General features: G+C 44.4%; 1 protein-coding gene across 8 annotated transcripts in view; it reads left to right on the forward strand.

The window, feature by feature from the left end:
* Positions 1-14,979, forward strand: part of MYO5B (myosin VB) — a 269,223-nt gene that overhangs the window by 93,221 nt on the left and 161,023 nt on the right. For all 8 annotated transcript variants that reach the window (XM_060280366.2, XM_088653127.1, XM_088653128.1 and 5 more), the window contains exons 3-4: positions 1,157-1,328; positions 3,734-3,878. In XM_060280366.2, the coding sequence (XP_060136349.2) occupies positions 1,157-1,328; positions 3,734-3,878 (317 nt within the window). The remainder of the gene's footprint in view (positions 1-1,156; positions 1,329-3,733; positions 3,879-14,979) is intronic.

The raw sequence follows: 14,979 nt of genomic DNA on the forward strand, positions 1-14,979 counted from the left end.
CCAATAGATCAGTTCGTTCATAAAGACCAAATATCTACAGTGGTACCTCGGTTTAAGTACACAATTGGTTCTGGAAGTCTGTACTTAACCTGAAGCGTACATGACCTGAAGCGAACTTTCCCATTGAAAGTACAGACATACCTCGGTTTAAGTACACCTTGGTTTGAGTATTTTCAGTTTAAGTACTCCGCGGACCTATCTGGAACGGATTAACCCACTTTGTATTACTTTCAATGGGAAAGTTTGCTTCAGGTTAAGTATGCTTCAGGTTAAGTACAGACTTCTGGAACCAATAACACTCATACCTCGGGTTAAGTACACTTCAGGTTGAGTACTCTGTGGACCCGTCGGGAACAGTTTAATCCACTTTCCATTACTTTCAATGGGAAAGTTCGCTTCAGGTTAAGTACGCTTCAGGTTAAGTACAGGCTTCTGGAACCAATTGTGTTTGTAAACCGGGGTACCACTGTAATGGAAAGTGGATTAATCTGTTCCAGACGGGTCCGCGGAGTATTTAAACTGAAAGTACTCAAACTGGAGCATACTTAAACCGAGGTATGACTGTACTAGTTTCTGTTCCACATATGTTCATAAAGTCCAAATTGGAGCCTACTACAGTTCCACAGAGTTTACAAGGATTTCCAGAAAATGCCTTGTTTCGCTGTCATGGGCTTCATCAGTGGTACATGTTCATATGTAGTATATCAAAGTCATGGAACTATTATCAAGATAATAGAACTTATAACATAGTGGTTTCTGCAGAAAGCACTATGTTATAAGTTCTATTATCTTGATACTACATATGAACATGTACCACTGATGAAGCCCATCATTCTGTGGAACTGTGTGTAAACTTGTGTGTGTTTGTTGACACTCTAACCACTACACCACACTGGCTTCCTAGAGTACTTCTGCTATGGGGCAGCTATATAAATTAAGTAGGTAAATAAATAAATATGGGGAGAGCAGAATCCCACATAGAGAAGGATCTGAAATTATTTTCCTTGAAGCCTAAATTTATTTTAACAGGGGTTGTTTTATTTGATGTTTTAATGTGTTATAAACTGCTTTGAGATTCCCCCCCCTTTTAAATATAACATGGTATAGAAATGAAGGGGACAATGTCAACAACATTTTACTTTCTTTACTATTTCAGATTCTGGCATATCCTATTGATGCTAAAGCCAACAAGCTTCCCTTCTTGCGAAATCCAGATATTTTGGTTGGAGAAAACGACCTAACAGCTTTAAGTTACCTCCACGAACCTGCGGTCTTGCACAACTTAAAAGTCCGATTTTTGGAATCAAACCACATCTATACCTACTGTGGTGAGTGTTGCGATGTGCCATTTCTTTCAATATTTTTTTGGGGGGGGAGGAAGAGGGTGGCAGGGGCGTGAGATATGAGAAGAGATCATCGTGACTGTCACCACCCTATTTTATTTAAAAAATTAAAAGACAAGTAGCCCAGAGTAACACAGTGAATTATTAATTCTGGATCAAGATGTCTTGCTGCTTGATACCACCTCTGTTTTCCCTGGCCATTGTCCATGCTGGCTGGAACTGTGCAAAATTGTCGTCCAAAACATCTGGAGCAGGCGCCCCCAAACTGCGGCCCTCCAGATGTTTTGGCCTACAACTCCCATGATCCCTAGCTAAGAGGACCAGTGGTCAGGGGTGATGGGAACTGTAGTCCAAAACATCTGGAGGGCCGAAGTTTGGGGATGCCTGATCTGAAGGCTTCCAGACAACTAAGGCTGTACTAGGCTTTTAAGCAGGTAGCTTAGTTTATTGCTGCACAAGAGATTTTTCTGTTTGTTTTTAAAAGGATAGCCATGTCTGTCCATTCATGAATCAGCAAAAACTACTTCAAACATGGCCTTTTTTAAGAGACAGACAATACAGCGTTAAAGGGCTGAAAGCACCTCTCATAATAGAACTATAGAAATGATAACTCACATACATGATGAGGCAGACAGATGAGCAGGAAATGTACATCTCTCTTGGCAGGATATAAGCTCTCTCCGCACATCAAAGAAGTATCACTGAATCCTGCACTGTACTTTTTTGTGTTCTTTAAAGGATTTTCTTTTGTAAGTCACCTTGAGGGCTTTTTCTAAAGTCGAAAGCTGTGGTATAATAAGTGCTCCAGTTTCTTTTTAAATCCTGCAGCACAGAGAAATGTTTGTTCTAGGAAAAAGCCATTCCTTGTCTTGTCCGGCCCTGAGAAAAACGCTGATACCTTTAGATTTCAGCATTGATTGATTGATTGATTGATTGTGTTGTTTCTTAAATAATGGTATGGGACAGCTGTGCTCCTGAAACCATCCTGAAAATAGTAGAGGGGAATGCGAAAGAAGAAGAGTGCTGCCTTTAAAAAATAAGTTCTCTACATGCTGAAGAGGCAACCCACTTGCATTTGTATTTTACTGAAAATCTGCTTGCCTCTTCAGCAGTGCAAATGGCTGTGCTAAAGAACTTGTGGCTTAGTGCACATTTCTCTCTCATGTGCAGTTGTAGCTTTGCTGCATTATGGTTGCAGAGGGCAAAGTGGTAGCAGGTGAGTTGAAATGTGTTGTTGTTTAGTCGTTTAGTCGTGTCTGACTCTTCGTGACCCCATGGACCAGAGCACGCCAGGCACTCCTGTCTTCCACTGCCTCCCGCAGTTTGGTCAGACTCATGTTGGTAGCTTCGAGAACACTGTCCAACCATCTCATCCTCTGTCATCCCCTTCTCCTTGTGCCCTCCATCTTTCCCAGCATCAGGGTCTTTTCCGGGGAGTCTTCTCTTCTCATGATGTGGCCAAAGTATTGGAGCCTCAGCTTCACGATCTGTCCTTCCAGTGAGCACTCAGGGCTGATTTCCTTCAGAATGGATAGGTTTGATCTTCATGCAGTCCATGGGACTCTCAAGAGTCTCCTCCAGCACCATAATTCAAAAGCATCAATTCTTCGGCGATCAGCCTTCTTTATGGTCCAGCTCTCACTTCCATACATCACTACTGGGAAAACCATAGCTTTAACTATACGGACCTTTGTTGGCAAAGTGATGTCTCTGCTTTTTAAGATGTTGTCTAGGTTTCTCATTGCTTTTCTCCCAAGAAGCAGGCGTCTTTTAATTTTGTGACTGCTGTCACCATCTGCAGTGATCAAGGAGCCCAGGAAAGTAAAATCTCTCACTTCCTCCATTTCTTCCCCTTCTATTTGCCAGGAGGTGATGGGACCAGTGGCCATGATCTTGGTTTTTTTGATGTTGAGCTTCAGACCATATTTTGCGCTCTCCTCTTTCACCCTCATTAAAAGGTTCTTTAATTCCTCCTCACTTTCTGCCATCAAGGTTGTGTCATCAGCATATCTGAGGTTGTTGATATTTCTTCTGGCAATCTTAATTCTGGTTTGGGATTCATCTAGTCCAGCCTTTCGCATGATGAATTCTGCATATAAGTTAAATAAGCAGTGAGACAATATACAAACCTTGTCATACTCCTTTCCCAATTTTGAACCAATCAGTTATTCCATATCCAGTTTTAACTGTAGCTATATTCTCATATGGTGGCCATAGAGTAAGAAACCACAGTCCACAAAACACAGCTAGGCTGGAATAGCATCATCATCATCATTTATGTAACAGAAAAGTGATTCAAAGTTGATTGGTAGTTCATATTTTAGAATGTATTTAAAATTTTGCTTCTTTGGTGTGGCTTCTAACTGTTTGCATGCTTGCATGTTTTCAAGGTATTGTGCTCGTTGCCATCAATCCCTACGAACAGTTGCCAATCTATGGACAAGATGTCATCTATGCATACAGCGGCCAAAACATGGGGGACATGGATCCTCACATATTTGCAGTTGCAGAAGAAGCATATAAACAAATGGCCAGGTGAGTGGAATAATTGCCCACCCCATCTGCAGACAGATTTGTGCACTAAAACCAAAGCTATCCTATATTCATGTAAGAAAGCATCCAAATTTGGTTGGCAGGCAGGTTCTGAAAATCCTCACGATTGGTGTGGTGTCATGGAGTAAAATGTTTGCTACTGAATGCTGAACCCAGCAGCTTCTGCAGAATACCAAGGTTTTTGATTTAATTTCTTCCTTCCTTTCTTTTTGAGCAGTTTCCTAGTCCACATGGTTTCGTTACGGGGTGGGAGGAGGGTAATTGAGCGTGCATTTGCCATGGTGCACTAATTCCTGCTATCAGTTCTGCTTATTCATGAAGACTAGTAATGATGATAGCCTGGTAGAGAAGTTAGTGGTTTGAGGAGGGTTTGCTTCTTATTGCCTGTTCATGCTTCTTGGCTTCTAGTTCTCTCTTTTACTATTCTCCCCTTCCCTTTGGATGACTGCAGATGCTTCAAACCAAACCACAGGGCCAGACCAACAATGCTAGTAGCACTGGCCCTGCCAAGCCCCTCCACCTCACTTACAGATACATTCACATGCTCACAGTTAGGACTTATCTTTTTGGAACCTCCTGGACTGGAAACTAGCTTTGTTGACTTACCTGGCACTGGAAAAGAAGCCTGCCAAGTGCTAAAGGAAATGTGTGACATTGCACAGTTGCTTTGAGTTCATGTAGAAAAGCAGAGTATAAATTATATAAGTAGACAGATAAACACAGGCTCCTTTGACGGTCAGGCAAGGTGAAGCCACTGGTTACATGCTTGCAAAGGGGATTCTGGTGCTGACACCACATTCCTCTTCCCCTTCCTCTTCTGGGCAAGAAGGAAGGCAGAGGAGGCAGCAGCAGAAGCTTTTGGGCTCTCCTAGTCCCTGACAGAGTGTGATTCATACTATGGAGAAGTCTCCTTTGAAGGCCTTTGTCCACATTGAGAATTGCATGCAGAGCCCCATTTTCCCACTGAGGTGGTTTGGATGTTTAGTCTCTGTTCAGTGTGTGTGTGTGTGTGTGTTTACTGGGAACAACTGGGAGTGCACAAAGCCGCCTCTGTCCTGTTGCAAGATAAGCCCTCTGGGAGCCTTAGGGAAGGAGACCGTGGAAGCTGCTTGCAAGCCTTTGTCCAAGGGGAACTGACATTTGCCTACCTGGCTGGGTTTGGTATAAATACTTCAAGGTTGTTGCTTGTCTATTTGTCCCCTCTTCTTCTAACATCTCCACACTTTCCAGGTCTAGATTTGTGTTGGTTTCTGGCCATATCCTTCCAACCACTGTGCATGCAATATTCTGGTTGCCCTTCAAAAGCAAGCAAACAAACATCCTCTTCAAAACCATGTGCAGATTTCCCCCAAGTTTGAGGTTTCTGTGTCTCAGTTCCAGTTGTAGAATTCAGGCTTGTTTGTTCTAAGATTTGTGGTTTTGAGATGTAGGACCTTTTAGTGCAGAATTCCAGAGCCTGTGGCTGCATCTGAACTTTTACTTACCTTCAATCTTCAGAGAAGCTCCCCTCACCTTTTCAGCATCCTTAGTTAGCAACAGATGATGGTGCATCAGAAAAATTCCCAAAACTTTCACCGGGGCCCTTAAAAAGGTGCTTTTATTTCTCTTTCTGGAAGCAAAAGTTTCATTGACTGTGCCTCCCTTATTGATCTTATTACTTTTTACCGCTGTTAGCTTGCAGTGCAACTTAATCATCCTGACAACAGTGTTTGAGCCAAGTTTGAGACTGCTGTGAGCAAGGGAAGCTCCCTGGGCTTAATTGGGGTTTAATCCACCCACTCCTGCACTGAAATTGGCCCAGGCTGCAGTCGGAAGTTGCTGACGAGTTGGCGTTGGCAGAGACCCCCGAGATGAGAGTCTCCACAGCAGTTTTGTCTTTCAAGCAAGTTTTAAGAGCAAGTCTGAGCAGTTATAGTCCTTTGAGCTCCCTGGTGGGGCTGTTAATGCAAAATAAGCATGGTATCTTTTATGTTTGGCCTCGATGCGCAGAAATGAGAAGGGTGCAAAAGTGCCGGGCTGCCTTCAGCAAAGTGCTGAACTGCTTTTCCGTCTGTTGTGCTATATAATATTTTTTAAAGGGTGATACCAGGGAGGGTCAATTGAATGTGTGTCCAGTGTCTGCACTGGCAGAGCCGTCCATATAATGCAGCCTGTAAAGCCAAGTATTGCTAGGAAAACAATTCGAGTTTGGATAGGGTTCTCTGCACCTTCCTGCACAGTTCAACTTCAGTTTAGGATGGGTCATACTGTGGAGAGGGGAACTGAGTTTAGGATGCTGAGTAAACCGCGGTTCTCCCCAATGCACAGCGGCCATTTTCCATTGTTGGCTGCTGTGCTGCTGGGTTTATGCTTGAACCTGGTGCAATGTCGGTACAACGTTACCTGCGAAGGGCGCTTGGTTGACCTAATTAGACCATCAGATCACACTGTAAGCGAAACCTTGGGTAATTTTGTTGCAGTCGTGGTCAGGTTTCATGGGAGCGTTTGCGGGGAAGAAAAATGCAGCCTGTGTGGTTCTGTCGCACTTGCTGATTTATTTTATCGATTTAAAGCATTTACGCCCTACAATTTAGCTAAAAAGGCTTTTGGAGCAGCTTACAAAAATCAGTACAATCCCTGCCCTAAGGTTCACAATCCATATATATATATATATATATATGATGCACAAGGAAAAAAGAAGTGGGAAAAGGAGAGAAAAGTAAGCTCAGGTCCTAATACTTCAAGTTGTAGCTTTTTTTTTTTAAGCACAGTTGACTAGCTCTGCCCGTGTAGTTTCTGACTTCCTAGAAGGGCAGCACTTTCCGTACATCCTCTATGGAGAAGGCCTGCGGCATACATCCAGTGGAACTGTATGCACGCTTAGCAGAGTTCCGCAAGAAGCGAGGCTGTGTAGGTATGTGGCATCATGAATTTTCTTTATTTACAGCAAATCAAAACAACAAAACATGGCTAGTGTGAACAGTGTTTCACACATGCATCGATGCTGGTCTGCGACCGTATTAATAAAATCATTCATTCATTCATTCATTCACACATGCATCTTCTCTGTCCAAGAGCAGAGAACAAAGAGCAGAAAACAAAAGCAAACAGAAAGGAAGTTCTCTAGTCGATGAGTTCCGTTCCCATACTTACAGTGTTATGGAATGTAAACGGAGGATCACATGATCCTGCGATGAGAGAATGAAATACTAGCAAGCACCTCCTTGCTGAGGCCGGTGGGTAGTCTGGCTGTCTTGCCCTTCCCCAGATCAGATCCAGGAAGACAGCTGGTGTCACTGGCCAGGCCAGGAGCAATGGGCAGGTTCCGCCACAAAGTTCTTCCTCTAGACAGCAGACTTGATGGAAGATGGAATCCTTATAGGATAGGGCTTGATGCAGTAACCCTCTGCGTCAAAGGAACTTACCAGTGTCAGTGGTGTTTGACAGTGGTCTGGTTTGCACGGCACAGTAAACAATGGCTTGCCAAAACTGCACCCTCCTGGAGAGGAGCTTGCTGCCGTTTTGCTCCTCCTCATTGTTGTTCTGTGGAGCAGTGTCATCAAAAACAGAGCGTGTTGTTAAGCTCTCTCCTCACTAACCAAGAGTTGTAGCAAAGAGCAAACATTGGCTATAGCTTGTTAATGAATCATAGAATCATAGAGTTGGAAGAGACCACAAGGGCCATCCAGTCCAACCCCCTGCCAAGCAGGAAACACCATCAAAGCATTCTTGACATATGCCTGTCAAGGAGAGAGCTTAACCACAGGGTTTGTTTCAGATAACACACTAAACTGAACCTTGGCTCTATTCATACCTGCACATCCGTATTGCCTTGGCAAACCATAGTTTGGCTTCCCATGTCTTGCGTACCAGGTCAGGAACTGGGGTATGCTGCGTTCACACAGTGTAATGCTCACTGCAATTAGAGAAACAAATGTAACGTTTTCTATAGTAAAAAATGGTTTTTCCCTTCGTCTCCAATCCATTTGTTATGCATATAATTGTCGTCCTTACTTCATAAATGAGATGTTGGCCTCTTCTTTTTAATTGTTCCGGACTATATCATCAGTCACTTTGTTTCCAACTGGAAAGGAGGTTGAGATGGACCAGCAATCTAATGTGATGTGACACATCCTTCCTGTGCTGTTCAAGAGTCAGTGAGCAGGACCAAAATTGCTCTGTTCCGACTGCTGCTGGCCCACATGAGACTGGGTTGTGTTGTGCCTTGCACGACACTGTTCAGAAGCAAAAAGGGGAAATGCATAGTATTAGGGTATTAATCTCATCAGCCAGGGTGGGGGTTGGGGGGTGGAAACAAAACCAAGCCAAAAAAACAAAAAAAAGTTATCTGATCATGCTACATAAACAGTTACTTATGGCAAATCCCAACTGGCAATCGCTGAACTTTCCAGTGGCTTTTAAGAGATGTAAACATAGCAGGAACCGGTGGCTAACAGTCAAACCTAAGATGCGTTCATAATTAAGACATTATTTTAGCAGAAAGGGAAAGGTTGAACTAGAACAAAAAGTCTCAATGAAGGGTAGCCTGCCAAGCCATTGAACTAATACTTAAGATCTCCAGATTTTCAGCACATTTAGGGACCCCCAATTCTGCTTGGGACCCAGGTGGTGCTGTGGGTTAAACCACTGAGCCTAGGACTTGCTGATTAGAAGGTCGGCGGTTCGAATCCCTGTGACAGGGTGAGCTCCCGTTGCTTTGTCCCAGCTCCTGCCAACCTAGCAGTATATTGGGCTTTCTAAAGCAAATTATATTGGGCAGCCCCACATAAAAAGCTTCACAGTAGTCCCGTGCAAAACTTCTGAAATTCCTTGATCATACAGTCATCAAATAATTGAAGCCTAATGTTCTGTGGATACCTGGGTGGAAACCTGTTATCTATTTCATCTGGGGGAGATTGATTCACCTTCCTTGGAAATGAGGCTATAAACACCAGCCTAATTTCTGTACTGGTTTCCACTCACATTTTCCTGGTTCCCCCACCTGCCTGAGGAAGAGTTCTGGAGAACATGAAAGCTTGCCACACCTTTGTGACATTTTGGATTGATCCCAATGCAGCAAGAGGCAGGGAGTGTGCACAGTTCTGTCAGTAAAGCCCGAGACTCTGAATCTCAGGTTCATGGGTTCAAACCCCATGTTGGGCAAAAGATTCCTGCATTGCAGGGGGTTGAGCTAGATGACCCTTGTGATCTCCTTCAATTCTGCGATTGTTTGAACATCTTTTCAGCCCAACGGCTGCTTTCTCCCATAGGCAACAGATTTGACTCTTTGCCTTTGCTCAGTAGCTTGCATTCCAGTCATGCAAACACCAGGTGTTTCGATATTCCCTTTTATTTATTGTATTTATATCCCACCTTTTTTCCGAGGAACTCAGGGTGGTGTACGTAATTTACCCCTCTCCTCATTTAATCCCAACAACAACAACAGCCCTGGGGGATAGGTCAGGCTGAGAGGCAGCGACTGGCCCAAGGTCACCCAGTGAACTTCATGACCAAGTGGGGATTTGAATCCTGGTCTCTCAGCTCCTATAGGGACCCAGGTGGCGCTGTAGGTTAAACCACAGAGTCTAGGGCTTGCTGATCAGAAGGTCGGCGGTTCGAATCCCTGCAACGGGGTGAGCTCCCGTTGCTCGGTCCCAGCTCCTGCCCACCTAGCAGTTCGAAAGCACATCAGAGTGCAAGTAGATAAATAGGGACCGCTCCGGCGGGAAGGTAAATGGCATTTCCGTGCACTGCTCTGGTTCGCCAGAAGCAGCTTTGTCATGCTGGCCACATGACCCGGAAGCTGTCTGTGGACAAACGCCGGCTCCCTCGGCCTATAGAGCGAGATGAGCACCGCAACCCCAGAGTTGGACACGACTGGACCTGATGGTCAGGGGCCCCTTTACCTTTACCTTTACTCTCAGCTCCTAGCCTGACAATCTGACCACTTCGCCATGCTGGTTTTCAAGCCTCCATCCTGACAAGCAAGAGGCAGAAGCACTCAAGAAGGGTTTGGACTAGGGTTAGTGAAGAAGGGGGAGATGTCGTGGTCTGTTGAGGGGGTTTCGATTGGGGAGAGTCCCAAAGTATGGAAGAGAGGTCTGGAGTACTACATTCAGTCCCCAAACCTGAGGTGCCCCACCCCTTCAATAAAGGCGTTGCCCAACTCTTACCCCTTGTTCCTTATCCCTGAATGGCCTCACCCAACTGCTTAATATAAGATGGACCCCTTTGGAACCCCATCACAGCACCGCAAAGTCAAGCAAGAATCCCTAAACTCTGCCTTCTGGAACATGCAGACATGAATGGGCTAGATCAGCCATCCCCAAACTGCTGCCCTCCAGATGTTTTGGCCTACAACTCCCATGATCCCTAGCTAACAGGACCAGTGGTCGGGGATGATGGGAATTGTAGTCCAAAACATCTGGAGGGCCGAAGTTTGGGGATGCCTGGGAAAGATCAATGCTGGGATGGAGTTAGAAATATGATAATCCATGGGAAGAATTTTGTTGGCATGTCTAATCTAGAAAAGTGGATTTCTGTAGAAAATGGATAATCTGGGACAAAATTTGCTGCCTGTGCCCTTTGCCAAAGAGTGGGAGGACTCGATCAGCAGCAGTTATTTGGTTGTATGCACTTTGGTCCACTAAGTTCCTTAGCATTTTATAAAGGGGAGTGAATGACTGGGGGGGGGGGGAGAGATTTGCTGAGAGTGTGGAAAGTGACATTTATAGACGAGTGAGGCCAAGGGCGTTTGCTTTTTATTTCAAGAGAAGCATTTGGCAAGAACACTTGTGATGTGTGTGTGGGGGGGGGGGAGAAACCTCCTTGAGCTTTTGCCAAATGGAAGCGAGAGGATGAGAGCTTGGCTTTATGATCCTTGTGGAAGGTAGATGCTGCTTGGCATTGTTAAAGACGAGAGGCCAGGATCAAAGACTTGAAGACCTGATATATGATTGGCCTCCACAAAAGCGAAAGCTAGTGAACAAACAAAGAAATGAACAAGCAAATATCTCACAGAGTAGAAGGTTGTCCCTGTCCCTGGTTTGGATTCATGAGCACCACACATGGAAGAGGGGCATGGAGTTCCCTTTCTATTGAAGGCAAACGTCCCATCAAGATGCTCTCGATTTTGGCTGGATGCTGGCAGGAGCTTGTGATTCCAATAGCAACACCGTGCATCCCCACTTCGCCCTTTGACAATTGTTGGTTTTTAGAATGAACTGCTTTCCTCTCCCTTCAGTGCATGGAGAGCGAAGACCTTGGTTCTCAAACGCCTTGGTTCTCAAACTCCAAAAACCTGGAAGTAAGTGTTCCAGTTTTCGAACATTATTCGGAAGCCGAACGTCCTATGCAGCTGTCAGCTATTGTTTCTGGGGCACCTGCACCAATCAGTAGGTGTGCCTTGGTTTTTGAACATTTTGGAAGTCAAATGAACTTCCGGAACGGATTAAGTTTGGCGCTTTTGTTTTTGCTATTTATTTTGCATTTATGTTTTTGAGGCTTTTTAGTTTAATTTGTTTTTGTGACTTTGTGGAACTCAGTTCAGCTACTGATTGATTGAGTGTGTGTCTGCGGAAATGGATAAAAGTCCCCCATCCAAACAATGACTATCATCAGTGCAGGTAAGAAAAAAATATTTATTTTTATTTTTATCATCTGCAATACTGTCCTATTTATTTTATAGTACAGTACCTGGATTATTGCTTTTATTTTATATAGATCAATAGTCTTGTTAGATAGTAAAATTCATGTTAAATTGCTGTTTTAGGGGTTGTTTTTAAAAGTCTGGAACGGATTAATTAGTTTTGCATTACTTTCTATGGGAAAGCGCGGCTTGGTTTTGGAACGCCTTGGTTTTGGAATGGACTTCTGGAATGAATTAAGTTTGAGAACCAAGGTACTACTGTACAAGACAAAGTGTAATACAACTGGCATTTTGTAATAGTGCCTGGTGCCTAGGTCTGCACGGAAAGTGGAATTGTTGAAACAGCGATGGGAAAGGAACCTTATTTGACTGTTTCCCGGGTTTTCTTTATTTCTCGCAAGGGATCTGTTGAGCCGTGGAATTTAAAATAATAATAATGATTGTTGTTGTTGTTGTTGTTGTTGTTGTTATTTATTATTATTTATAACCCGCCCATCTGGCTGGGTTTCCCCGGCCACTCTGGGCAGCTTCCAACAGAAAAATAGAATAAAATAATTGATTAAACATTAAAAGCCTCCCTAAACAGGGCTGCCTTCAGATGTCTTCTAAAAATCTGGTAGCTGTTTTTCTCTTTGACATCTGATGGGGGGGGGGCGTTCCACAGGGCGGGCGCCACTACCGAGAAGGCCCTCTGCATGGTTCCCTGCAACTTGGCTTCTCGCAACGGGGGAACCGCCAGAAGGACCTTGGTACTGGACCTCAGTGTCCGGGCTGGACGATGGTGGTGGAGTCGCTCCTTCAGGTATACTGGACCGAGGCCATTTAGGGCTTTAAAGGTCAGCGCCAACACTTTGAATTGTGCTCGGAAACGTACTGGGAGCCAATGCAGGTCTTTCAAGACCAGTGTTATGTGGTCTCGGCGGCCGCTCCCAGTCACCAGTCTAGCTGCCGCATTCTGGATTGGTTGTAGTTTCCGGGTCACCTTCAAAGGTAGCCCCACATAGAGCGCATTGCAGTAGTCCAAGCGGGAGATAACTAGAGCATGCACCACTCTGGCGAGACAGTCTGCAGGCAGGTAGGGTCTCAGCCTGCGTACCAGATGGAGCTGATAGACAGCTGCCCTGGACACAGAATTGACCTGTGCCTCCATGGACAGCTGTGAGTCCAAAATGACTCCCAGGCTGCGCACCTGGTCCTTCAGGGGCACAGTTACCCCATTCAGGACCAGGGAGTCCCCCACACCTGCCCGCCTCCTGTCCCCCACAAATAGTAGCTCTGTCTTGTCAGGATTCAACCTCAATCTGTTAGCCACCATCCACCCTTCAACCTAAATAAGAAAAAACTATTATATGGATGGCCAGCACCTGCTTACTGCATAAGTATTACCTTGGAATGTCGGGAAGCAGCCCTATCTTGAAGGGAATGGAGCTTGTGAAGAGCTGGAAGCAGTAGGCGAAGTAAGGAAGAAATTCAGTGCATGGTATGGCAATTGTTCTGTCAGTTGAGCTTGGCAGACAGAACAATTCCCCTCACAATAGACGATGTGCATTATGTCAACTGTTTCTCCTCCTTCCTCTTCCTCCCTTCCCTTGTTTTTGTACAGGAAGTAGGCAAAAAAAGAAAAAAAAGAGGGGGGGAAGGTTGATGGGCTGAACTAAGTTTAATTGGAAGATTTCTATGCTGAGGCCGACTTAAGGGCACTTGAACCCTGTGGAATCAATGAGCTTAGGTGTGCCAAACTCACTTGCTGGATTAGGGCCAGGGGGTTCTAGGAAAATAACAAGTGCCAGAAATCGATTGCATGTTCTTGGCTATTGCCAGCGCCATTCAGCATACAAACTTAATAATAATCAGGCACAATAGTGCCAAAGTTCAGCGCTTAGTTTTAATGCACATTGATTACAGTGGGAGAGGAGAGTTAAGCACGTGGTTGTTGAAATCAGTAGAACTTAGGTGTCTACCTGTTGACTGGATTTTGCCTGCATCCAGCAATTATCAAAATTGTTTCGAGCTCTTCGAACAAAAACTTGATGTGCCGCTGTTTATAAAAACAATTAACCAGGAACAGGTGGGCATTACGTGTAGCAGGATTTGCCTAAATGCTTCCCTCCCTTTGTTGTTTCTGCTGCTGTCTGTTTTAAAGTGCATCTCCTTGGGAGTAGGAAACTCTTAACTCTGCAGGATGCTATAGAATCATAGAGTTGGAAGGAACCTTGATGATCAACTGGTTCAACCCCCTGCAAAGCAGGAAGCTCAACATGCGGTTGTCCAATTTCAAACCTTGTGTTGAGATTCCTGCGTTGCAGGAGGTTGGACCAGATGGGTCGCTTCCAACTCTACAATTCTGTTGTTGTTGTTGTTGTTGTTTAGTCATTAAGTCGTGTCCAACTCTTTGTGACCCCATGGACCAGAGCATGCCAGGCACTCCCGTCTTCCACTGCCTCCCGCAGTTTGGTCAAACTCATGTTGGTAGCTTTGAGAACACTGTCCAACCATCTCGTCTTCTACAATTCTGTGAGTCTGTAAATTGTGTGGGTTCCTCCACTTGGAAGGCTCAACGATAGGTTTGCAGCTGCTGCGTCTGGGGATGCTCAGAATATCTTCCTAATGCAACTTCCCCAAGGCTGTTCTCTTGGCAGCAAATTGCAGAGATTAATCTCGAGGAAGGTGCATTTAAATGTTTAGCGCTTAGTCTTTGCCGCAGAGGTAAAAGGCTTGAGTAGCAACCTGAGACTGATCTGGCATTTAGCCAAAGCTCCTGCAGTCTTGGATACTGAAGTGTTATCAGTTGAGAGTTGCTGACATTTCAGCCTCAGTGGTAAAGATTTAAGGCATTTTCACGTTCCTGATGCGCTAAAGAGAAATGTGTCGAAGAAACCATTTATCTGTGTAGCAGAAATTGTGTTAAAAGTGGACACTTGAGCACAGAGGGGTTCCTTAGGAGTGTATCATGGTCTGGACTGATGCATATTGATTATCTTATGTTGTGCATATAATAATTATTTAATATGCATGAATGCAATAGATTCCCACCCTTTCTAAGAAAACTCACCACTTTCTATGGGGTGGGGAGGGGAAATGCCAAAGTCAGTACATTCTGAATTTTACAGTATCTGTCTGCTTGTTGGAGGGTTTTTCCTGCAAAATAGACATACAACATAACAACAACAACAACAAAAACAACAACAACAACTTATTATTATTATTATTATTATTATTATTATTATTATTATTATTATTATTATTTATACCCGACCCATCTGGCTGGGTTCCAGCAGAATATTAAAATACAATGATTCATCAAATATTAAAAGCTTCCCTAAACATCCCGTTCACCCCATGGAATAATCTCAACACTTTGTGGTTGTTTGGTTGCGTGGTTGGCTTCCCTGAAAGTGATAAGCTGTGAGATGTTTATGTGGCAATTGTTGCTTTAACTTCTCTGAGTTGTTTCTT

Source organism: Zootoca vivipara, chromosome 10, assembly GCF_965207765.1.
Source record: "Zootoca vivipara chromosome 10, rZooViv2.hap1.1, whole genome shotgun sequence".
In the NCBI taxonomy this organism is placed as follows: Eukaryota; Metazoa; Chordata; class Lepidosauria; order Squamata; family Lacertidae; genus Zootoca; species Zootoca vivipara.